The 26,003-nt window shown below is 38.6% G+C and overlaps 1 protein-coding gene across 3 annotated transcripts in view; it reads left to right on the top strand.

Moving 5' to 3' along the window:
- The window catches only part of KrT95D (phosphofurin acidic cluster sorting protein KrT95D), a 38,447-nt gene that overhangs the window by 1,889 nt on the left and 10,555 nt on the right, over window positions 1-26,003 (top strand). For all 3 annotated transcript variants that reach the window (XM_044395478.2, XM_070217296.1, XM_070217295.1), the window contains exons 3-4: window positions 18,414-18,731; window positions 18,800-19,047. In XM_044395478.2, coding sequence (XP_044251413.1) covers window positions 18,414-18,731; window positions 18,800-19,047 — 566 coding nt within the window. The remainder of the gene's footprint in view (window positions 1-18,413; window positions 18,732-18,799; window positions 19,048-26,003) is intronic.

Genomic DNA, 26,003 nt, shown 5'->3' with positions numbered 1-26,003 from the left:
AGGCTTTGTTGTTGCCGCTGGCAAAGCTTTTATTTATTTGCCTCGGCCCAAGAAATCGAAAAAGTTTTAAAGTGTATAATGGAATATATTGACGTTTTGTACAAAAAAAACTAATCGATTTTGTGGCTTTATGAACATGACCCTCTTTAAAAAGTGGCAAATCAGCCTTACGCGGCGAGGAATATATAATAACATATAATCTAAGTTTCCAGGAATAGATTAAAAAGGTTTACGACCTCAACCCCTCTGATGAAATATGCAGTAAAAAACAATGCCAAACAAGACATTTGACCGTGATAGTAAATCTGATCGCAATTAAATCCCAACCTAACCCAATATTATGTTGGAGATAAGACTTTAAGTTTTAAATTATTTAAAGGCCCCTACAAAATTATGATAATTTTAATTTTGGAATGGTTAGTTGCGTTCGCAACTTGTTGTTTTAGTATAGAACTTAAGATCAAAGGGGATTTTTGCAATGAATGTAATAGTTAGAATTGACAGACTTTTTTTTTGAGGTCTAATATTTTGTATTCTCACGAAATTCGAATGCTTTTTAAAGAATTTATTACCCCAAAAAATACTAATGTATTCATAAATTATAGAAATATTTTTTTCGCAATCTCTGAATATGAGCCATTATCTTTGAATGACGATCAGGCAAATAAACCCGTTTGTTTTTGCCCGCTTTCTTTCATTCCACACGTCTTGTGCCATGCCTTTGTCCCAGTAACCCCGAACTGAACCCCGAAATGAGTAATGCCATCTTGGTTCTTTGAGGTTCTTCTGGTCTGGCTGATAAGAATTAGCGGCTTATTTGCATGCGGATGAGTCAGACTTTGTCCAATTTGGCTCAGCTGTTGACTCTGGACAAAGATTAATCTATAATTGGGACAGACACCCCGCTGCGTCGCAGAAATTAAAAATTAGGCAAGGCGTATTTTTAATCGCTTTTGTGTATTTTAAGAGCTCTCAAGGCGATAAACTGGTCAAGTAGGAAGGGCGGAAGGCATTAAAATCTAAATAGTCAAGGGCCTTGGACAAACGCCCACTCCCAAAGAAAGTTTAAGCAAGTAAACAGTGGGAAAATAATATTTTTAAAATATAAATACTTAGGTTAGGATGTCATAAAAATGGTTCTTATCAAGGGATTAAGATACGGTCACCCTGAAATTAGTTGTTGGTTTTTTATTATTATTATTAAATAATGGAACCTTTTTTCTGATATTTAAGTTGAGTTTTTTGCTGTGTATAAGGACCATCAGCCGCCTGGAAAATATTTACTAAATTTTTGATGGCCAAGGCCATCTTTTCGCTCCTCACACTTTTTTTGGTGGCTCGTTTTTGTTTGTTGAAAGGTCATAAACCGCTGCTGCTGCCGCCTCTGTTTTATCTTTTGGGATACATTTTGAGATTTGGGGTTCGAGTTTGAGTTTTCCGTCTTTGTTTTGCTTGGTTTTTTGTTTGTTTATAATTATGCGCTCGCTTGGCTGGCTTATAATTAGAAACTGAAACTGAAGCTAAGCAAGCAAATTGGGAATTTTTCAGTCACCAACTTTGAACTCTTCGACCGAGAAAAAAGGCGGGAGGAGGAGACCAAACTTTCACCAGGGCCTAAAAGCCAGTAAATTTTCCCCTTGGCTAATTAAAAATGTCATTTTGGCTAATTGCAGATGAAAGTAAATATAATTTATAGTTACATATGCTTGGCACCATGTGTCGTCACATTTCCTATTTCCCTGTTGTTTCCCTCTGGCTGGGCAAATTGTATTACTTTTATATGTGTTGATTTTATCTACGCCCGAATGGGGCACGTAGAGCATATCCAGACTTTGATTAGGGCTCACGCGGCATTAGCGCAAGTTTTCCTTGCGGTTTTCCAGCCGTACGTGACCCGTCTGATCTTTCTGAACCGGCTGAACCACCGGCTGATTCATCGGACTCCGCTTGACCCGAGCAGAAGAGCAATCAAATTCAAATCAAATCAGAAAAGAAGATAGAAAAAGGGCAAAAAAGGGGGCCACACACATACTCAATGTCAGGGTCTCTGAAATGCATTCAAGTTCGAGGCGTAGCAAATTATCCTTGGCAAAGTTTCTATATGCTGTGTATCTCGTTTTAATTTGCCTGATTTGTCTGAGGATGCGACTGAGGGGTTGCGGAAAACTTGCCTGCCAAGACAAAACTGCCTTGCTGTTCATTTACTTTCATGGATGATACGAATGCGAATACGAATACGAGTAAATGAAACTTTTTCCATTCTGATTAACAATTCGTTTGGAGAAGGGGAGGTGAATCACATTATCCTTATCTTCTCTTATGCGCAGCCATTCATTTAATATTCCCATAAAACTAAGGGGCTTTTGTACTCATTTAATTGGCATGATTCTTAATGCTTGAATTTAATGCTTGGATTAAATTTGAAAGCGTTATAATTTTAAGATCTTATCTGAGAAACCTATAAATTTATGTTAAGTACTCGCTACATTAGATGTGTAAAATTTGAAAACTGAATTTAAAACGAAATGGATCTCACGTTTTGGAGTTCTTAAGATAAGTGTTTGACTCTCCAAAAAATATACATTTTTATTTTTAAGTTCTTATCTGAGAAACCTAACTCGTTACATTGAATGTGTGATTTTGGAAAAATGAATTTGAAAGAAATTATATGGTTCACACGTTTTGAAGTTATTAAGATAAGTATGAGGTTCTCCAAAAAATATAAATTTTTATCAGGGTCCCTTTCCATTCCCCCTTTTTTTTGTTAAATTTGTTTAAGGCACCCTGCACGTTTTATTATTTGGAGTGCCTTATCAGCAAAGGACACTTCTCCCCCTTTTTTCTCTTTTTGAAAAACATTTTCCAAACTGTTTGCTTGGCTTATCGGTAGAGAAAACAAATCATAAAACTGGAGTGGCACTAATCCTCTGTCCCCCCGCTTATCTACAATTTATTTTCGCTTGCGCAGTTGTTAATTTCATTGGTTACCTGAAAATTGACTTGCATTTTCAGCCATTTACAAGTAATTTAGTTGGTTGCGGCCGGCGTACGCAATAAAAATGCACTTGGGATAGGTTCGGTTAATTTGATGTGTTGTTTGTGTGTTGCCTGTGTTATTTGCTATTTGCGGTTCGCTTCGATTTATTTTTACAACAGGAAATTTCATGTTTTTCATGTTCCCAAGTGGAAGTGGAACACGTCGAATGATGGATTGATACCGCTCCATTATGCGACTCTTTTTGCTCAGGTTCGATATAATGGTATTTTAAGTGTCGGGCTCTTTGTTTATAAATAAACGTGAAATGCTCTGTGGTATTTCGATTTGTGATAAACATTCAGCAATGTTTTCCTCATAGCTTTCGTGTAAATTTTAAACTGCGCCAATGTTTTTACTACAAAATTAATTTAAAGGCAACCAAAATAGCCAAAGACGAAATGCTGTGATGCTGTGACATATTTCCCAGATTCAATTTGTATCTACAGCAGCCGATCATGCCAGCTGCTAAAGGAGAGGTGGGTAAGGGAGGGGGTATCTGTATCTATAAGTAGAATTTATAGCGCGACAAGCGACAGCAGCAGTTGGCTGAATTTTTTGTTTCTTTTTTTTTCGCTGTAGCGCGTGTTGCCCACGAAAAGTTAGCCTTGAACTTTTTTTCTCTTTTCGTTCTTTTTTATTTTGCACGAACCCAAACAATATCTAGAGCATCATCACATCATCACAGCATCACATGTATCTTTTCGTGTGTATCTGTATCTGATTCTCATTTTCATTCTGTACCTGCATCTGCATTTACATCAGTGTCTGTGCTTTTGACAAATTGAATTCTGTTCCGTTGGCTATTTCACTGCATTCAGTGGTAATATTTTTTATCTTTATTGTTTTTTTCGAAATGTTATGTCAACGGAATTTTTCGCTCTTTGTTTGAAGGGAATTCGAAAGCTTAGCTAGAGGATATCCTTATAAAAATATTTGAAAAAAGTTAAAAACCGAAATAATAACCAAAAATATATTTAAATAATTTTTTAAGAATTAAAAAAATTTATTTTAATTGTTTAAATATTACAAATATACTAAATTATTTTGTATATTTTTTACAATTTTTAAAGTGTTAAAATAATGGTTGATTTTATCTACGATATTTTAAATTGTATAAAAACTCTTTTAAAATGTTAACTCCATTATTAATAAAGCATTTTATTGATTGGCCTTATAGATCCTTTAACGAATATACCCCATTAGCTGCTACCTTTTCCAGGGTATACCAATTTATGCTGATAGCTTTTCAAATTGATTCTGGGTGCAATTTTAATGGGATTTACTTTATTCTGCTGCCAGATCTGCTGCTGTTGTTGCTTCTCCGTTTTTCCGCTCTCGCAAAGCCAAAGCCATCTGTGCATCATCTAGATTACCGACGACGAGTCAGCAGCTGTGCTTTTGGCCATGACCGATGATGATTCAGGTATTCAGGTGTGTCGGTGTGGGAGTTTACTATGCCTTGTAGGCGGGGGAAAAACCTTTGCAATCAGTGTGGCTCATAAAGAAAACAGGGGGAATACAAGAAACATAGATAAAGATAGGAGGAAAAAGAAAGAAAGTGGTCAAGCACTCGAGTTGCCTAACTGTTTGGCTGCGGCTAGACCGAAATTGAACCTAAAACCTAAACCGAAACCCAAACCAATCGATTTCCTGTTGCGTTTGCCGCGCGCTGACCCAAATTCCTTCATTCCGAATTTTCCCCTTGGGTGATGGAGGAGGAGGTAGCCCCCTTGGGAGACCAGAAGCCGAGCCTCGACCTAAATTCTCTAGTGCAATCGAGGGAGGAGGAGGTGTGGAGCTGCATCTGGTGGCTTTGGCATCGCCTCTAAGCGCATTAGCCGCGATCCCCGGCCAAGTCGAGTGTCGACTCGACTCGATTTGAGTTGAGTTGGTGGCGTGTTAATGCCCACAGCTGGCAAATCTCCTGGTCATTAGGGTCGTTGGGAAAAGTGCAGCAGGAAAGTCAATTAAATTCAATGTATGGCATGGCAAGGCAACAGCATCAGTAGCCAAAGTCAGGGGAATGTGTGTGACCAAGTCAGGTGGGGATTAAGCAACTTGGACATAATAATTGTAGATGGTTTCTCCTTATTCTCTAATTAAAACTTTCTAATTGAAATCATAATAGAATTACTAAAGGATAAATAGGATATAATTAGTAGATAAATATTAAAACACTTTAGATCAGGGGTGCTGTTGTTTTTTGTAAAGTCACAAAGCATATCTGCGATCACACGCCTATCTTGTAATGGGCACACGTCGATTCTTCTTTGTGTCGCAGCCCGCACTATATACAAACAAATAAAAATCCATTGATCTTATTTTTTCGTCGCTAATCTAAATGCCAATTGTTTTTGTCTTTTTCTTTAAATTTTGTTTGATAGTGCCAATGTCATAAGACAGTTCTAAGCACCCCATCTTTATATTGGTTAGGTTAAACCATCGATTTTTCTTACAATACCTTACTACCCACTCTTTCAATTTAAAACCCCATTATATCGCCTTTAAAGATCTAGAATGCAGAAGCCCTGTCGTCAATCAATGTGTTTTTAATCGAACCTTAATCAGTTGGAAGCCCCCGAACACAAACCCAAACAAAGCAAAATTCATTTCCGCGACAACAAAGACTGTCTGTTGTTGTTTTTGCTCCTCCTATCCTGTCCAGTCCAGCTTTTCCCGAGCGTTGACTCATCCAGTGTTGGTCGAACTGCTTCTGGCTGCACTGGATTTTCCGTTTACCATTTTCCTCCCTCCGCTTGAATGTTTGTGCACTTGGCTTTCCAAGGCGAAGGCGATGGTGCAGCAGGCGTGGAAGCGTGGAAACTTGGAGTACCACGACATTGTCCAGGCATGTCAACGTCAAGTTTGTTGACTCGCCCGGCACAACCTGCGCCCAAGTGGAGTTGCAAAAACAACAACTACGACAACGACACCGCAAACAGCGGCAACACGAACGGCAGCAGCAGCAGCAACAACAGCTAAGGCAGCAACTGCAATAACAGGCGCAAACAACGAGCACAAGTTGGCGAAAACTTCCGCTCCCCCAAGTTCCAAGTTCCATGTTGGCCAAAAGCAGACAGGCCAAACGAGCTACGGATGTCAGCTGCATAAATCGTTCGCCTCCAGATCCCCATCCTCAGCACCAGCACCTGCACCTCCCGTCTTTGGCTCTTCGATCTGCATGTGCTGGGGTACAGGAGAAATTCGCTAAGACGATCTCTATAGTTAATTTGTGTTTTCTCTTAAAAAAATCGATATTATCGAATCTATATTGTCAAAATATCGAAAATATCGATAATTTTCAAGCTCTTCCATTTACGATATATTATTACAAATTTTACAAATTATATTTTATTACAAATTAAAATTTTTCTGTGATATCCAGATTAGAGCATTAAAAAATATCGACGGTTTTCTATTTATCCCTGTTTAATTTGTGTTTTTCCTTCTAAGCATCGATATTATCGAATCGATATTGTCATAATATCGAAAATATCGATAATTTATAAGTTCCAATCCAGATAGGATATTTTATTGAATATGAGAAATAGTTAAGCAAACTACACGTCTCTTTTCAGTTTGATTGCCAGCATTCTTGTTGATATTAGGAATGTAACCTAATCTGGAATTTCACAACACAATATATAAATACATAACATAATTTCTAGAATTTTTATACCGTAATTTCTGTAACATCCACATAAAATATTTCAAAGAAAGAAATTGGAAACTCTTCTGTGTTTGTTTTCTCTCTGAAAAGATATCTGTAATATTAACACGATTTTATGGGTTCAATCCGAATCTTGTGTAAAGTATATGTTTTACTGTACTCCACTAAAGCACCCATCTGTAGATAGTGCCTCCCATCGAAAGCTGTTCATAAAAGTGCAATTTATTAGCATACAAAGTACGCCGTCTAGGAAAGCAGAAAGGAAAAGAGCAGAACGAGGCGTTGGCGGGGCAGGTTTTAGCCTTAGCTGCTGAGAGAATGAAACATTGAAAGTTGTTCAACCTGGAGTGGTGGTTTCCTCTGCTGCGGCTGCTGGCCATGAAAATAGTGGCCAGGTTGAGGAGATTTGTTGTGTGCAGTTCCCAGCCTTTGTTCCCATGCATTATAAGCTGTTGACCCACCATTTCATTTTGGCACAAAGCGGGGCATCAGATACATACGCTTTTACCATAGATTACCAGTTGTGCCATTAAAGGAAAGATTTAAGGGTTATTCAAAAGCAGAAAACAATGGAGCTAACAACAAGGCAACAGTAACTATAATAATCTAATCGCACAATAACCATCCCCTGTATGTAAGACAATTGATGGGCTACGATAGTGTAATCGATTAGATAAAGTCGGGGGTTATTTAATTATTAAACAAAATCCTTAACGGATAGATACAAGTAAGTGAAAAAATCGATTTTATACGATGTAACGCAAGGGGAAGTTATGTAATGCATTACATATTAAAAAAACCTGAATATCAATCCATTTGTATTAATCTATATTAATCGATTTTTTTTTATCAATACACAAGATTTCAAATATTTCACATCATCAATAAGATTATGATAATATTTAAAACTCATTGTAATGCACTGCTAATTCCTAGGTATTAATCTAAAGTAGTAAAATCAACAAATGCATAATGGAGTGTTGGTGATAACACTCCCATTCAGTTACAATCCAATAATAACAGACTGATAATATATAAATAATTTATGCTATCACTTATCAATCTTCAATTAACCCATTAACGACCCTCCTCTATGAGGTAATCCCATTGACAGTCATCTTTATATTACGTATGCGTATGATCGGATGTTGACCAAAGTTGTTAAACGCCAAAGGGGAATAAGGAGAAATGCAAATACAAAACACATTGATTAAGCCGAAAGTGTGAATCGATTGGCGGTGAGGGTCGGTCAATCCCAAAGATCGCTATCCAATCTCCGTTCGAAATTGGATTTAACTAGTTTTTCGGTCTCGTGCCGGCAAAAAAACGGAAAAAGCGGCAAAAGTGGTTGATTTCGAGTGACTCACTGGAATGGAAGAAAGCCACAATTTGAAAGTGAAAGGTTTCATTATATCTATTTTCGGTTTTCTTTCGCTTTGGCCAAAAATCGTTGCCAAAAACTGCAAGTTGAAAAACTTTTCAACAACGATTTGTTGGCCACTTTTGCGACAATTATGGAATTGGAGCGGCCGAGTGGTTGGGCATTTGAGTGGCTGAGTGTTTTTTAGTTCGCAGGGCAAAAGAGCCAGCTTGACACGAATTCCGGCAGATGATTCTCATTAATAAATACGAGAAAAGCAGTTTATAGTTTGCGTATTAACATACAAACTTTGGCAATGTTGAACTTTGGCTAAGAGAAGGGGAAAAGGGGTAGCGGTTTTCAGAGTAGCAAGTAGCAAGTAGCCGAGTGGCAGCTTCTCTGCGAGTCACTTGACACAGTTCGTGGTTGAGCCCCAGTTCGGTGGGTGGTTTTCGGGGGGATCGGGAGGTTTAGGAGGTTTTGGGGGGTCGGCGGTTGCGGTTTTGACTTCTGCTCGAGCTTAATTCCTACGTAGGAGTCGTGAAACTTTGGCTTTTGACTCTTCGCGTACTTGGCAACAAAGTATTTAAACCGATTTGGTGTAATCTCCTTCCGTTAACGAGAAATTATAATTGAAAGTCGAAATACTTGGAGAGCTCTTTGTTGTCAAGAATGTTTCCAGGAAATTTTTAATCAGTTTAAAGTTAGAAGTTTATCCTGGGAAAGTTTATCACCTAAAAATGTTTTTAATAAAATTTAACTCTAAAGTAAAGGCCGAAAATCTGTAAGTTGGCCCATATTTCCATTCAACTGACTCATCAATTGGGTAATTCCCATTGCACTGCCCCTTAAATTCCAGTGATTTGGCCTCACAAGAATGTCGGATGAATTGAATCCGTTTGAGAATTCCAACCTACTTATACTTTTATTTCGGCCTTTGGCAATTAAAAAATGGAATATATCCAAGGAATTCTTCATTTTGCGGCTACGTGAAATAAACAAAAGGCTTCCATTGTTTATATCTTGTGGCATTATGCCTACATATAGATCGCTGTCTGTTGTCTGTGTATCTATCTTACATTTATACTCGGACTGTAAACAAAAACAAAGTATTCATAAGTCCGAGCACGCTCTAACAGCTCATAATTTTCATTTTATGATTATACAGTGGGTTTTCGTAGAAGCGATCAATAGATATGCAGAACTTTGTGGCTTTTCTTTAAATAGATTAACAGATATAAAGGAAAATAAAATGTCATCGAACCCATTAGGTATATAAATCTATTATTAAACATAAAATACATTTAAGATTAAATAAATAATAATAAATAACCAAGTACATAAAAGATTAAATTAACAATTATATTTAAATAATTATAATAAAATTAAATTCAAATAAAATAAATAGTTTACAACCCACATAAATTTGATTACTCAATTTCGCAAAAAGGAATTCGGTGTCTGCTGGTGTAACACTTGTTCCACTCACTGTAAACTAAAATATTGGCCAGAAAAATGCAATTAAAATGAGAAATGGGCGGTCAAACAAGTTGGGAGGTGTGTTCTTGTGTTGGCTTCCACATCCTGCTGGGATTTCGGACCACACGCAGCGTCCAATTTGGATTTATTGGGTGGGCAGAGATGGGAGGTGAGGGGAGTTTTCCTTCACGAGGGTTTTTCCAGTCAGATAGTGTCAGTCGCTGGTTAATTTTATTGGATTGCCTTACACTCTCCAGCAGCGAACACTTTAAGTTTCTCGATTCTGGGTGCGGCCGGGCTATTAACTCAACGTGGTGTCTTTCACATTTCTGTTGACTCTTGGAAAATGTCGTTTAAATCGCCTTTTGGCCCTTCGCCCTCCTCCACCTTGTTTGTGTATTTTCCTATGGATTAATGTCAGTTTCTGGGTCTGGGGTTTGATTTTTGAGAGGGCCAGCATTTTAAGTTTATTTATAACACATTAAATGGGCGTTTCTAAACAGAAACAATTTGCGTCAGGCTAGCGTTAGTTTAATTTATTACACATTTAGGTTTATTATAAAATTTGTCTTGACTAATTTATGAACTCTTGATTCTTGACACACTTTGTCAGCTAAAATGTGGAAATGTATAATTATTTCGATAAAAGCTTCTTTTGATGAATGAACCACACAGAAAAAAAATTTCATTTCTACCTCATATCATATCAACTTGATATTGTATACTTTCATAATAAATACTGTATTATAATACCAAATTTAGTATTTTTCGAAAAAATAAGATCAACATAATCTTTATTCATATCAAAATGATATGATTAACTTGTTCTTACAAAAATATTAAATTAACCTTTACATTTCAATCTGATATTTTGCCAATTTGTTTTCTGTGCAAAAATAGAGAGGAAAAGAATTCAGTTTATTTTTGTTTCGTCCATATTTATAACCCTCTTTAGGACCCAGACAACACACATCATCCCGAAACGAGGGCGAGTGTGCGAGTGCTTTTGATGGATTCGATCGGCTTATGGCATCAATACCTTATGCAATCAATCGAATGGCATTGGCAAATTGCTTTTCTAACCATGAAGTCGAAGCCAATCCGAAGCCGCAGAAATGCTTTGAAGGGGGGAAAAAGGGAAAAATTGAGAAAAATCGAGTTGTGACTACTGAGACTACTGAGCGGGTCATATGATATATGGGTCATTAACGAATTGTGCGACGACTTGGAATATGTTCAAATAATAAAAACCATAAATAATAATAGGAATATGTCACACGATGGCTCGTTAAATAAAAGTTGAAATTCGCTCAATTGGAACGGCAAAAATATTAAATAAATATCTAAAACAAATAAAAGACACAAATTTTAACTGAATAATGGAGCTCTCTGAGTCATCTGGCGACAACCCACACACAAAGCATATAATATAAGCTTATATGGATGGTGTTATATGTCAGCTAATTACCTCATAAAGGCCACGTCATAACCTCACCAATTAAGCCTCAAGTGTAAACACCCGAAAAAGATACCGGGGATTTGCGAAATCGCCAAGTTGAGCAAATTATATTACGAGCATTATTATGTTGCCATTAAACTAAGAAAAACTGCAGGAAATCTGGAGTTTATTATAAACTTCCTTATGGGCTGTGCTACTAAAAGCAAAAATGCATCCGACTTACTCAGGCTGAAAATTGTTTATTGCACAAATTGTTGCTGTTTTTCAATTAACTGCGGGAAAGAGTGTCTGGGAAAATGGAAAGTACCCCAAGCAAAACTTGTAAATGTTTATTATGTTAAGGGAATTTACAAGCGGCTATTAAATGATGTAAATGTTCGAGGCATTGTGGCAATAATTGGATGTGAATAAAAATCGTTTTATTATGGCATATAATATTAAACTTGGTTAACCTTTCATTTATATTAATTAACGTGATGTTTGCAAAGCGAACTGCATTATATTGCTATCTGAATAAATATATCAGAAAAACCAAGAGCTATAAATCATCTGGTGAACCGGTTTTCTCAACATTAGCCTTTAATTAATGGTGATTTATTTGCGCACTTTTATGTTAAACTGTTCCCTTATTGCCGACCTGTCCTAGGTCACTTACATTCGCGTTGTGCTGGCCATTTTCCGCTATTTTCCAACGGCTAAAAGCACCCAGCCAAGTGTTAGCCACCCCCCAAGCTAAAAACTCATGAATGATTCAGGTGTTCAAAGTGGAAAAGCGAAAAAGGTGTGAAAATAATTACGAACCGCTTTTAGACACATCGACTGCATTCCTCGTCGCTGGAATTCAATCGATGTTTACAATATTTATACCAAGAAAGGAGGATCGAAATAAAGTAAGAATGGAAGGCACTTAAACTATTTCTGTTTCTGTATTATTCTATTTTTTGTGGCACCTCTCAATAATTGATAGACCATAAGTTTCGTGTCATATTCTTCGATATGGTTGTGGATAGAATGTGAATGAACCGGAGTAACCTTTCCCAGCTGCTGGCCTGCAGCGGTTTACACACACATGGGTTAAGGTTCTCAGGGGGTGGTGGTGGTGCATTCGGTGGGCGGTTATCCAGCTGAGGAGCCACACCCACTTTAGCCATATGACGTCGCCTTTGTTGTTGTTATTGCTGTTGTGACTTTGGAGAACGCAAACGTAAAGTGGCATTTAGTTGATAATTGCGGCAAATTACCAACGGTAGTTACATCGATTTTCATACCCTCTCCTAAGCAAAGGGTTACTGAACTCTCGCTACTAACCATATTTTGCAATTAAATATTATTTAATTGGATAGATTTTGATTTAGTTTAGTGGAAATCTCGTTAGAAATATAGAAATGAAGTATATTACATTCCTAAAATTCCTAAAAGTGTTTTACATAATGAATATTTGGTAAAAATACAGACGATGTAGCTTAGCTAGTTTCTACTATGCATTAAACCTTCAAATTTTAGTTGAGTTAGTTTTATATTTATAGAAGATAAATATTTTTGTAAGTACTTTTATTTTTTAAAATTATATCACATTTTCCAAAGATTTAATGCCGCAAAACGAGATAAATAACTATATTTTAGGCAGGGCATTGTATTGCTTGAGTACTACAATGCATACTTACTGCTCGAATTCCACACACTCGGTTATTAGAATTTTAATGGGCAGCATTTAGTGCTGTGTACTGATTTTGCTGTCCCCCGAAAACCTTGCTATTAAACATTCCGAATTCGGTTGCCATTGTTTGGGATCCGTCCGTTTCCGGGCATTGTCTCGCAGTTTGTCATTCAGTCATTCAGTCAGCTTGCCAGTCAGTCACTCAGTCAGTCCAATGGGCCTGCGTAATTCTTGCATAAATTAACATGGCACCCCGATCTGCCGCCTCCGGATTCCCCGGTGTTCGTGGTGCAAGTTGTTTGGCATGCATAAGTGAGGAAAACTTCGGTTGGCAACGACGCATTCGGCATGCAGTTAGTTAGTTAGTTGATCAATAATGCAATGACCCAAGCCAGCAGCGACCGACGGGCGCCAAGTATAATGCCTAGGCTGGAAACTTTTGGAGCCCCTTAATTAAACGCCCCCAAGGAGCCATTGCCCCGCCCACCGCCTCCCACTTCTGGCTACCACTTCTGACCAGAAAGCTCCCACAACACATTGGTTCTAACCGGTTTTCCAGTATCGTGCCTTAAATTCATTTAACCAGTGGCTCAAAAAACCAGACCCTGCGTCCCGTGACTCATGCTCGCAATCCTTGCTAAAACTCAACCAAACGACTCCCCAAGCGAAATGGAAATGTGAAAAAAAGGGGGAAAAAATAATATAAAGGACAGCGAATAAAACACGCTTGTATGAAACCGTAAAAGTTGCCCATAAGTCGCGACAAAATGACATAAACTAGCTTAGATGATTAAAGCAGTGGCAGAAGAAGGAGCTTGAGTTGGGGTTTTGGGTGCTGGGAAATACCCTTGAGATTTGGGGTGTGTTTTTCTAGAGAATCCCAATCCCTAATTAATAAGTATCAAAAAGAAAGGGGTCCATGAACTTACACAGAAAAAAATTGACATAAGATAAGATTGATATGTTCTGGTCAATTTTATATTTTTTTAAAGATCATTTTACATTATTTGTTAAAAAAATAATAAATTTGGTATTTATATGATATGATAAAATATCAAATCGATATGTTTGAATCATAAATTTGATATGAAATAAGGTAGAATTGACCCTATTTCATATCGAATTTTATTTCTGTTTAGTTAGATATTAGATTATTTTTCTGGCTTTGTTCTTTCTTCGTAGAAAGTATGATGAAATTTCCTCTACCTTCGCAATAATTTGTATTACTCATACGCACCGTTGGACTCATTTGCTATCACTCATTCGTTATAACTCATTCGACCCGTGGCCCCCGTACAGGTTTACCCACTTGTGGTTATAATCGTGTGGCAGCGATTTGCTGATTTGTCGAGCTCTTTTCGCAGCTTGACATCTCGACGGCGCTGTCCTTGGGACAGGTCTCTTTGTCGACGGACCGAACCGGGAATGTGGTCAAGTCTTTGTTGTCTACGAACGACAGGCACTTGTCGTCGCTGCAGGAAATGCAAAGTGCAATTTGCATACGGCTCACTGGAGGCAGTTAAGTCGCCCCCGCCGAGTGAATATCATTGTGAATCATCCCGTCATCCCAGAGCCCATAGCCCATTCACACACACATTGTACTTAAGGGGCTCACGCGAATCTACGGAAAACTTAACAGCGGAAACAAAACTGCAAATTAACATGTTAACAAAATAGCCAGTTACAGCCGGTCTTTTTGTTTGTCTGTCTGTCTGACTGTCCATTTATCTGGGGTGTTAACAGCCGCCCCACGGCAAACTCACAACTCGCAAACAGCTAATCAACGAGAAAGCAAAAATGAAAATGGAAATGGAAAAAAGCTCACCGCATCAGCAAAACGGAGGATGAGCGAGGGTGATGAACGCGATCACGCAACCTGGGGCAACGTTTTTGCGCCCAGTGTCGTTTTATTGCCGGAATTGATGTCAAAGGTGCTACTTGCTGATCACATCGCAGGGAATTGAGGCGGCACATTCCCACATAACCTGCGATGACCGCACGGAATTCTGAATTACTTGCAATGGTTTATGATACTTGTTATACAAAATATTTAGCTTTTATAATTAATCTCTTAAAGGGCGTTAACTCCATTCTATGGGATGAGCTCTGCCGCCTCACGCACAGTATACACATTGCGTAATGGTTTCTGTAATAATTTTCTGCCTAAGTGATCCATAGTGACAGTATGGATGATTTTGCTAAATTGATTTTTTAATTTACTGGCTTATTTTTTGTTAAATTAGGGACACAATAAATGGTTTGTCATTCATCAACATAAATTTAAATTTCTGCAGCCAAACTCGAAAATGTCAAGCAAAATATTTAGCCTTTATTGAGAGACTCTAAACCGTCGGAGATCAGCGGGATGTGATGTGCCCTCTCTTTCTTCATCCGGAATCTTGCGCCAGTGACACAGTTTCCCTCTCTTTCTGCTGCTGTCTTGCTCTCTCACTCTTCATTTTGATTGAGGCGATTTGCGAACTCAATTTGTTTTTATGTAGCATTTCCATTTCGCTCATTTTGCCTCCTCTTTTTTTCTTAGCACTAATCAGTTTCAATTTCCATTCTTTTTTTTTGTGCCATAAAATGTGGGTGCATGGGGCGTTAGTACTTATCAAGTACACGACCGCTATCGCGTACTATTTATAAGCATAGTTGACGATTAAGTAATTAATAGCAGGCCGCTTGTAGAGTGCTTAACGGGGTAATTGGTCTGATTTCCAATTAAGTCAGCCTATTAAGATGCTTTTTGTGTGGGTCTCAAAGGGAAATCAGATTGTGTTTGGCTCTATAGAAGATTTGCCCTATCCCCTAGGCCATAATTCATATTCATGTCCGTTGTCCGTTTGTCCGTTGTCCGCCACCTCAATTGGTCATTTATCAAAGCTCCTTCGCAACAAAGAAAACATTGTTCGCGACTTTGGGTACGATGAACTGGAAAGAAAAGATTGGATAGTCGGGAATGACGGTACGGTACGGGCGGGCACTCAGGGAGATAAAGACGCGAATAAAAGCTGCAAAAAATAAGAAAATGGCAGCATTCGACGTGTGTCATTCATGAGCACAGTACACAAAAAAAAGGTTCAAGAAAAAAAGAAAAAACCATGACAATCAAAACGCTAAGAAAATAATGCTTGAAAACGTAATGCCAAAATTGTAAGCGGGCAAAGAGAACCCACAAGTTTAAACCTGAAATCGTAGCTTTGTTTGCTTTCAAATCTCGACCAGTCAATGACATTGCCCAGACGAAAACAAATATCAAATGCAATAAAACCAAATAAACCGTCGGGCAAAGGCAAAAATCGAATAATGTAAAGACATCCGAGGGAACAAGCGAAACGCGCCCCTTTGATTTTTCTTATAAACATTTAAAAATACACCCCAAGTCGAGGAGGGAACAACAATAAAATGTCAACTTATTTTTAACAAACAATGCGAACAACATGCCGTGCAAGATGTCAAGTGCATGCAAATCGAATTGAAAGGAAGGTGCTGGTTTTTAGGGGTAATGTGGGGGTGTTACGATACGATCGATCGGTGACTGGGGAATCGACAGTCATGACATCGTTAGTCACTCGAAGAACCACTCGTAATGCCGATCACATTGGGGTGATTAGAATTGATATTTCGAGTGATCTACGTGATGAGCTTGGTGATTTATTTATGACACTTGGGAAGCACTGTCCAAATACGGAAATATATTCAGAAATGTTACTAGAACTTATGTACCTAGTATTAATGGGATTTTTATGGGTTATTGTATTATTGTTATTACTAAAAGATTAATAGCCTTTTATAAGGTTTCTAAAATTACCACTCCACTGAAAGCTTTTAATTTTTGGCATGTATATACGATGTTTTATGACTTATATTATTGTAATGATGTATTTTGCAATTTATCGAAGTATTATCCATATTTTCTTTGTTGAAAATGGTTGTATTATAATTTTGTAAAACCTTCTTAACTTTGTTCATGTAATGACGATATTTTGTAACGATGCATTTGACAATTTATCGAAGTATTATCAATATTTTCTTTTTCTCCTTCATTCAATTGATAAATTTGTGGATTCTTTGTAAATCATTTGCGTTTTATTTTTGTAAACATAAACAAGTCATTGAAAGTCTTTGAGTTGCGTGCACTGTCTGTTCGACATGCCTTATAAAAGCTGTCCTCGTCTTGTCACCCAGTAAAAACCAACTTCTTCCCTCAATTCCCCCTTTGATGAAATTTGCATGAGGCAACAAAACGAATGTTTTGAATTATTAATTAAGAAATTAATTGCGCGTTGCCAACGGACGACTACGCATCCGAACTTGGCCTGGAATGTATGAAGGCGCTTTCATTTTGCAGTTACACAGCCCGAAAATTTATTATATTTTAATCAAGTATCAAAAACAATTATTCAGATTTAATTTAAAGCTCTGAGATGATGTTTTGTGTTGAATTGAAAAAAATACAATACATAAAATCATTTTAAATCCCTTTCAAAGACTATTCAATATTATTTACTGTGTTTCGTTGATGGTTGGTCAAGGGAATTCAATAAGCGGGTGCCATTGTCTGGCAATCAATGGCTGGTCATAGTTTCGACCCTCCATCTGCAGCTCCATTGTCCAAAGTCGAGTCATCCGGCTGTCTGCTTAGTCAGCTCCATTTGCATATCTTTCACACCCCACCAAGCCGGATATCTTATACCCTGTATATCTTGTTGATGATGCACCCAAGATCACCCAACTCCCAGCCTCCCAACCTCCCAACCCAACCCATCCCACCGCTGATTTCAGCAGATGATGAGTGAGCAGTTCCAACAAAAGATGTGCGTAATCTCTTTCACTGCACGGGGCGCATTACCAGGCAGAAATTAATCAGGAAATAAATTATTTATACTCATAAACTGGCAAATAAAGTCTGGACTTTGTCTTGTGCTGCCAAAAACGTTAAAAAAAAATTATATCTGTGACAGTGCAAAAAGAAAAGGAGAAACGAAAACTGAAATCCAATTTCCTTTATGGCTTAGTTATAAGCGATTATAATGGTCATTACATCTGACTTTGCGCAAAATGTACGGATAACGAGAGAATTTCCTTTTCAAAATCGAATCGCACAAGAGAAAACTTTAATTTTAATGTCTTTCCTCCACCACTTTTCATCGGACATATTCGGCTGGCTCACTCATGTGTTTTCCTTTCCTCCATTTTCATTTGCTTTTATTCCATTTGCCATTATACAACTTTTGTTTTCTACTTGATTGCATTTTACTTTTGATTTTTCTGCTTCGCTTTCCAGGCCTTGCAACGAAAAATCTCTTGGCGTGAAATTGTTTTTCTTTTCGTTTTTATTTTTTGCCTAGATTTCTATGATCGATTGTTCAGTGCATTGGAAATGCATTTAACGAGGTTTTCATTTTATTTCTTTTGGTTTTTGGACGCCTAAGCTTACATTTAGTTATTACTCTTCGATATAAGATAAGTTATCTAACCAGAGCTTGAAAAAAATCGACACTTTGCTGTTTCTCGATATTTATTTTATGTTTTCCCTAAGAAATCGATATTATCGAATCAAATTTGTCAAAATATCGAAAATATCGAATCAATATTGTCAAAATATCGAAAATATCGATAACTTTAAAGCTCTATATCTATCCCCTTTAGTAGTATCACGCTGAAAATTCAATAAGATTATGCTTCCTTTTTATATCCTATTCACTTTGTACTAATCCCGGATGTTTTCATCTCCATTTTTTGCAGACTCTGTTCGCTGACAATAACACGTCTCTCCATTTTGACCCCGCTTCCTGGCGACACCACCTCGCTGTCGCTGGCCGTGAAGATGCAGAGCTCCAAGAGGACACTGCGCAGCCACGAGATACCCATCAACGGCTCCGCCCTGACCTCCTCCGCCTCGCTGCAGGGCAACTCCCCGATGTCGTCGGTGGGAGGAGGAGGAGCAGGTGGCACTCCGGGTCTGGCAGGCACCGGGGGATTGACAGTGCCCCTGACGGAAACCGAGCTGGACTTGCACTTTAGTCTGCAGTATCCGCACTTTATCAAGAGAGATGGCAATAGGTTGGTGCATCAAATTAAATTAAATATCCTCTTCATATTAACTAAAGTGTTCTTTTATCCTTTGGCAGACTGGTTATTTTACTGCAACGCCGCAAGAAATACAAATCACGCACCATTCTGGGCTATAAAACGCTGGCCGAGGGCATCATCCGGATGGACGCGGTGCTCCAAAAGTCGATGGACATGATCATCGAGCTTACGGCTTCCGGAAAGAATGGCCGACCGGGCACAGTGGTGGCCTGTCTGCGAGCAGAACGCGTCTCTTCCATTCCAGTTGACCATGACAATAAGAACAACAACAGCGTCCTGCTGGCAGGTGAGTTTTAGAATATTCTGGGGATTATATCCATCAGGAGAAAATGCTGATTTAAAATGAGGGGAAAAGCAGACAAAATGTAGAAGACATTTTTGAAACCGGACCATTCATTAAAAAGTAATGAGCAAAGCAAATAATGGAATTCAAGCAGTGCAAGCAGTTGTATGCTGCATGCATATCTTCATCTCCCTCGCACTTCCTTTAGCTGAGTAACAGATATCTGATAGTTTCGGTTATCTAAACCGCATTCATAGTTTCGGTTTTACTGTCCCATGTCGCCTGTCCCTTGAATATCCACTTCGATGAGCAAGGCATTTTCTTAACTTCACCGTGCTAAAGAATTTATGGCCAAATCCATAAAACACTAATAAATGGACCCACGAGTCCCAGGCCCAGTCCAGATTAGAGAAGTGCTAATGACGCAAACTGGGCAATTAATGAGCCAAGTGGGGAAAGGGGATGTGGAGGAGACTGGAGGAGACCACTCCATGACGGATGAGTGGCTGTCCCGAGATCAGATGATGCTCCCAATTTGAGCTGATGTTTATGGTAATTGCTTGTGAAACAATCCAAAGGGGAAGGGGGAGCACCTACCAGTGACGTCAGCGCACGCATTTCAGCAATTCAGCTGAGAATTGAGAATTTCTGTGCCATGAATTCCCCCACGGCTACTGAAAGGCGGCGGCAAGGCCCCCACATGGCAACAGAAGCCCCATCTCATCCATGGCAATCTAATTGAAATTATTTTTCAGCTATTTCTGTTTGACAAGAGAATGGCGTGCGAACCGAAAGGAAAAGAGCGAGCCTCCAACCGCCGCCGCCTAGAGAGGAAATTCAATTATGAAAATAGCGTTGAGCGAATGGAAAACTCATTTACCATGCGGTTTCCCATCGGCAACATCTGGTGGTTCTGCGAGGAGCAGAAGAAATTAGGGGAAGTTGCGGGGCCAAAGGAGTGGCCATTTAAGATGAGTTCCAAAAGGGCACCGAGTCCTAGTTAAGCTGTTGAGCCCTGTTCTTCGGGGGGTTGGTATATGTGTGCTCTATAGAGAGATTTTAGCAGTGTTCTCACGTCACTCGGCCAGGGCCAAGGTAAAGGTCAGCCCCGAGCTCACCTCTAACCCCATGGCTTCTCCTGGCTGATGAAATATGTATGACATGCAAAATGTAATCTTTGCAACGTGATTTTTGTTTTGCAGTTCAAAGTTTTACGCTTTCTAATGGAAAACTGATCGGCAATCTAGTAGTTTGCTAGTAGTTTTTTAAATTTAACTACCCTTGCCATTGGTTGTATTGTTTTGATGGGAATTATTCAATTGATAAATTCTAAGCCCTAAAAATACAATAATTTTAAAATTCGAATGAAAGTTTTTATCTTAATTACTTACATTTTAAAGACCGTTCTTTCGTCCGTATGGTAAATTTAAAGTAGGGTCTAATCTTAATAAATTTATATGAATTCAGACTTTAACTCTTCTACGTTAAGGCCAATTTTCTTATCCGCATGTTAAATTTAAAGTAGGGTTCAAACCTAGAAAATGTATGAGAATTCAGTGTTTAAGGACTACTTTCAACTTTAAATGCAGGCGATAAAACGGCACTAAATGTAACATGCATTCTAGAAAACAACTTTTAAACCAATAAATTATAATATTAAATTGTAATTAGAGCAGTGAGCACCCTTTTTATTCGTTTCACAACGCCTAACTTACTTTCCCTTCTAAAACAACGATTGTAAATCAACTGCACTCGCCATAAATCATGTCGTTGTCACTACTCGTTTCGGACACTTTTGGCGCACCCCAGGATTGGCCTGGGATATCCCTACTCGTGGACTGGGTACATTAAACTAGTGGCCATCAGAAGTTCGCCTAACCACTTGGCAAAGGGCCAAGGCACGAGAATTTGGCTCCCGTGTTCAATCCATTCCGTTGGCAGTGACAGTCGGCCCCATATATTGAGGGTCAGTACTTGAACCCGAGCTAAATGAACTTGGTTGTGGAAAAAGGGAGAAGAAGGGTAAGAGGGCTAAGAACATATAGACACAGACAGCTCTGTTAAATTACTTTGGGTCTCGCTTTCTAATTTGCAAAAATGGAATTCAAAAGCAAAACCAGCAGAAACAGAGAGCATGGGCAATGCGAGGAAAACCTTTTTGCCTCAACCCAATTTGGTGTATTGATTTTCTCTTTATGCGGTCCGGCCTCCAAAAACACTGCTGCTGATGGCATTCTGTTCTGGTTTTTGGTTTGAAAATACAAAAACTGCACTGGGGAAAAATGTCTTTTAAAATAATGTTTAATTTTAAAGACACTTTTTCATGGATTTTCCTTTATTTTATTAATCCCAGCTTGATTCACTCGAGTAAATAACGAAATTTGGAACAATCTTGCTGGCAATATGTGATATATAAGTGATATTTTTTCCTTGTGTGTGGGGTGGGTGTGGGCCTGATTGCCGCAGGGCTAATGGTTGTCGCTGCTTGTTGAATATGCCTCCACCGGCGCACCTCGCACCTCTTGCAGACCCACCCACTCCCACCCGTAGTTCCACTTCCAAATCCCGCACCCGTTCGCTCGCATCCATGGCCGCAGGTGCCAGGCCGAGTCAGGCACCATTAGCAGTCGGACGCTCCTTCAGCGAACATCCAAGAGCAGCGGAACTTGTTTGTGGGTTGCTTTTTGGGATGATGAATTTTCCATGGCCGCCATAATGGGCTGTAAACCGAAAAACACAAGAACACAGTAGCCTAGTTTCCGCAAAATTTCAAAGGACTAAGAGGAATCGTTTAAATGAATATTTATATGTACCACTGGTTAAGTACTCATAAATGTTTTATGAGTGTTTTAATCGGAGTGTTTGCTTCATTTATTTTTCATAGCAATAACACTTGATTGAAAGTTTAAACAGCTCTTGAAAGCCATTACAAAACAGTAAGGATTATAAATGCTATAGAGGGTGATTAAAAAATGATTAAAATGATTATCACATTAAATCCTTAGAAGTGTTCTATATTTGTATTTTTAATCATCTTCCGTTAGCAACTTATCCTAATTCCATGGTTTCCTTGTTTTTCCTTTTGCCCTAATGAAATCCATAAATAACTTTCAAGAACATAAGCGAATCAATCAAAAAACTTGTGATTCCTGGCCCATCTGTGTCCGTTTCCCTTCGATTAAGGTCTTATAATTTATGTAGAGGATATACTAGCTTAGCCTGCGGCTGCTGCAGCCCCGTCTTCATCGGATTCTCGTTCTTATGAAGCTTCTGCTGATGACAGCTCCGACAGCTTTTTTCTTCTTTCCTTTTCTTTTTTTTTTTTTTGCTGTTGCCACAACGACAGGAATTAAGTCATTTGTCCTTGAGTGCCAGAGATAAACGTTGTGCAGAACGACGAGACGTGGAAATAGGGGAGATGGGAGGTATGAAAAGTAGGGTGCTAGGGTGGCTGTTTTGCGCCTCTAATGACCGTACAGCCACCCTATATATAGTGTACTAACCACCTCCCCTACATACCGCCTTTTGCACACCCCAACCATTGAGTGGTTAATGGCGAAATGCGTAAATTATGTCGAGAGTATCCACATTGTTCACTTCCACACTGCTGCTGCTGTTGCTTTTTCCCTCCCCTTGTTATCATCCGCCTCCCACTTTGCCCGCCCCATTGGCTGTCATCTAATGACAAGATTCGTGTGCTGGCCAAGGTCAAAGCAATGTATTGGCTTTTTGTGCCAGTTTTCTATTCCTCTTGGCTTGTTTACCCGGCTCTTGATTCTCGGTTCAAGGGTGTATTGTGTTTTTGCAATAACACATTTATTTTAATATATTCAGCTGACCTAGCTAATGTTTAGGAATTTTTGTTGTAAATTTAAATCAGATAGAAATATGAATTATAGTTAGTATTAATATTACATTAAATCACATTTAGATTAGATGGAAATATGAATTCTTCGAATATTTTAATTACTAAATATTTATAGAATATTTTCAACTGAACTTATAATATATTTTATATTAAAAATGTATTAGCAAATTATCATATTAAATCTACAGATATTTCCATTGGTAACAATTTATATTTATTTCATTTAAAACTTCAAAACGAAGTATCTAAAAGTCGGAAAATTGTTTCGAATCGAATTAAATTTTTTGTTGGTGTGGTTTATCCGAACTCCCGCATGGATATAGAGAGCACAGACACTAAATCAATGTCGCTCGTCGCTTTTCAGTACGGTTTTCATTACTCATACGCAGCGTGGCACCGGCAGAGCGTGGGATGAATGTGCGTTGTGGTGTTGGTAGAGTGAAAATTGGAATGGGAATGGGAAAACCAAATGGGGAGGTGGTTAGGAGGAGGCTGAGGTGAACTGAACTGTGCTGAATCGGGGGCTCTGCCCATGACACATCTTCCATAGCTTTCGGCAACACTTTGTCTGCCATTATTGTCTGTTTCTCTCTTCGCCTTTGTTTACTTGTTGTTTTGCCTTGCTCCCATGTGGAAAACACTTTTCGTGGAAATTCCTTGGACCCAAAGTGTACTTTTGTGTGTATTATATGCACTTGCCTTCCAGGAAACGCAGCAGAAAGTCCCCAGACGGGGAAAAGGTCATTAAAGTGTTTAAGAATTGCATGCAATTATAAAGGAATAGATACTGAAAAGAATGGAAAACAGGAAAACAATGCCAATGGGCGACGTCATTAAGTTGTCTGCGTAATTGCAACAACGAAGACAAACAAAATAATTGCCCTCTCGAGTAGGAAACTTCTATTTTCTTCTCTTTTTCTGTTTAACCAACACGCAAAGGGGCCAAGATAAATATGGGGGCCAAGAATAATAGTCAATAAGCTGGAATGCAGCTTCTGCTTTGGCCCAATTAATCATCGCTGCTGCCAGCAGTTTTTCCCAGCCACTCGCTTACCTTTTCCTTAGCCCGCTTTTTAATCATTCCCGTACTTATCACTTGACGGCTTTGAGGCTGTCAAAAGTTACACTTAACCGGAGTTTGCTCCGCACCCACAACATTTACACCAGACTGCTGGAGAAGTATAGCTCATCCACTAGCACCGCCCAGCACGCGATAGATACCCAGATATGAACGAGGCACCCGGAGACGTACCGCCAACACCCACTCTTCCGCCCACTTACCCTCTTTCTCTTCTTCGGTCTTTCGATTCTCGCGCAGACAACAGGCTACAGAAACCGGCCGGTGAATCGCTTTGGCTAAATGATAACGACAGCACAACATGCGAGCAAATAAACAAACAAAACAAGTAGCAGCGGTTGAGGGGAAAACCTCGAATATCCAAATACCTCTTTTAGAAGAAAATTCAAAATATATCTTAGTTTATCTAAAAAATAAAAACATATTCCATCAAAAGATCACTGATTCATAAATTAGGGGAATTATATAACATTACCTTCAAAATTAAATACCTTTCACCAATTTGATTTCATATCATCCATAATAAAAGTTAGTATATTATTAGATAAGGTTTTACGAACGGAACTAATAAAAATACTATATTTTTAAAAACAAGTGGGTAAGCCCATTTTATCGATTACCAAGAAAAGAAAATGATAAGCACTGATATCTAAAAAATATTTATAGAAATTTTGGGTTTCCTGCGTACGTACCGCATACCCTTTGTAATCTTTGAGTACTGGGTATAAAAACAGATGAGAATCGTAATTGAAATGGACTGAAAACGGGAGTGGAAGTGGTAGCCGGTTTTTCGAAAATGAAGTGGAAACGGTATGGTTTGGGAGTGGGAATGAGATTCGGAATGAGAATGGGAGTGGGAATCGGAGTGCAACAAGTGACATCAGAAGGCGATGACAGAAATCTTATCGCAAACAATGTAGTTGTCCGATATGAGCGAGTGTGTGAAAAGCTCTCTATATTCTCTAAATAAACCAGTTCACACGATCAACAAAAACATGCTCCATAATTCTAGATCAACAGGAACTGCTGAGTAAATTTAGAGCTGTAGAACTGGTGTAAAATATTACTACTATTAAAGTTGATATTCAGTAAATGAATTTCAGGTACTCTAGTTCACACGATTGATAAACGGGAAATGTATAATAATTTCGAATAATGAATTTTCTTCATGCTCCATCTTTGATGAATTTTTTTTTCAAAGATTTTAACATTTTCACACATGATCTTTAGATCCCTAAGTGGCCTGAAATTAATAATATATCGATTCAATCCCCAATATTCTGTATACATGACTATAATCGATGAGCTGATTGAGTGGGTGCCATCTCGCTTACCCTAAGTAATTCCCATTTGGGAGGCACTTTCCCCTTTCTTCCCACTTTACACATCCACTTCCTATAGCTAAACTTTTAGTTCAATTGCCCGAATCGAAGCGTAAAAATAGCTTTAATGAGCATTTCCCATGCAGTGAGCTTTTGACACTTGTTTAGTAATATCGAACAGCGACCCACATATAGATAAGCCCACGTGTGTCGGCGTGTGTGTTCAGTTATAATGGAATATATCGAAGAGCACGTTTGTTTTGTCTCCCCATCCCCCCATTGCTCATATTGATTTGAGTAATTTCTCTCGGTGCGCGAGTAGCTCAGCTCTCATTGCTCCCAGGTGTTGTTGTAGGCGCCCGCTCTCGCCCCACTCTCACTGCAACAGTGCTGCTAGAAGCTTAAAGTAAAAATAGCTAGATTACAAAAAAAGAAGGTGCGCTTTAGATAAGCGATTCGACCATCCCATACCTGTTACCCCTTTTTTTTTATCATAATTTTGATAAATCAAGGCCTACAGCTAAAGGTCTGACTGTTTTGATCAGCTAACAATCTAAACTATTTTAGACCAATTTTCGAATTTGATTCTGATATTTTAGGGCGGAAAATAGTGACTTTTTTGTCGTGTTTGTTTTTAAGTTAGCCTATAGAGATCGTAATATTTGGCCGATCATCAAGAATTTTAGTATGT

Source organism: Drosophila takahashii, chromosome 3R (genome assembly GCF_030179915.1).
Source record: "Drosophila takahashii strain IR98-3 E-12201 chromosome 3R, DtakHiC1v2, whole genome shotgun sequence".
Lineage (NCBI taxonomy): Eukaryota > Metazoa > Arthropoda > Insecta > Diptera > Drosophilidae > Drosophila > Drosophila takahashii.
The sequence above is the reverse complement of the archived record's forward strand: the minus strand, read 5'-3'. Positions and strand labels throughout refer to the sequence as shown.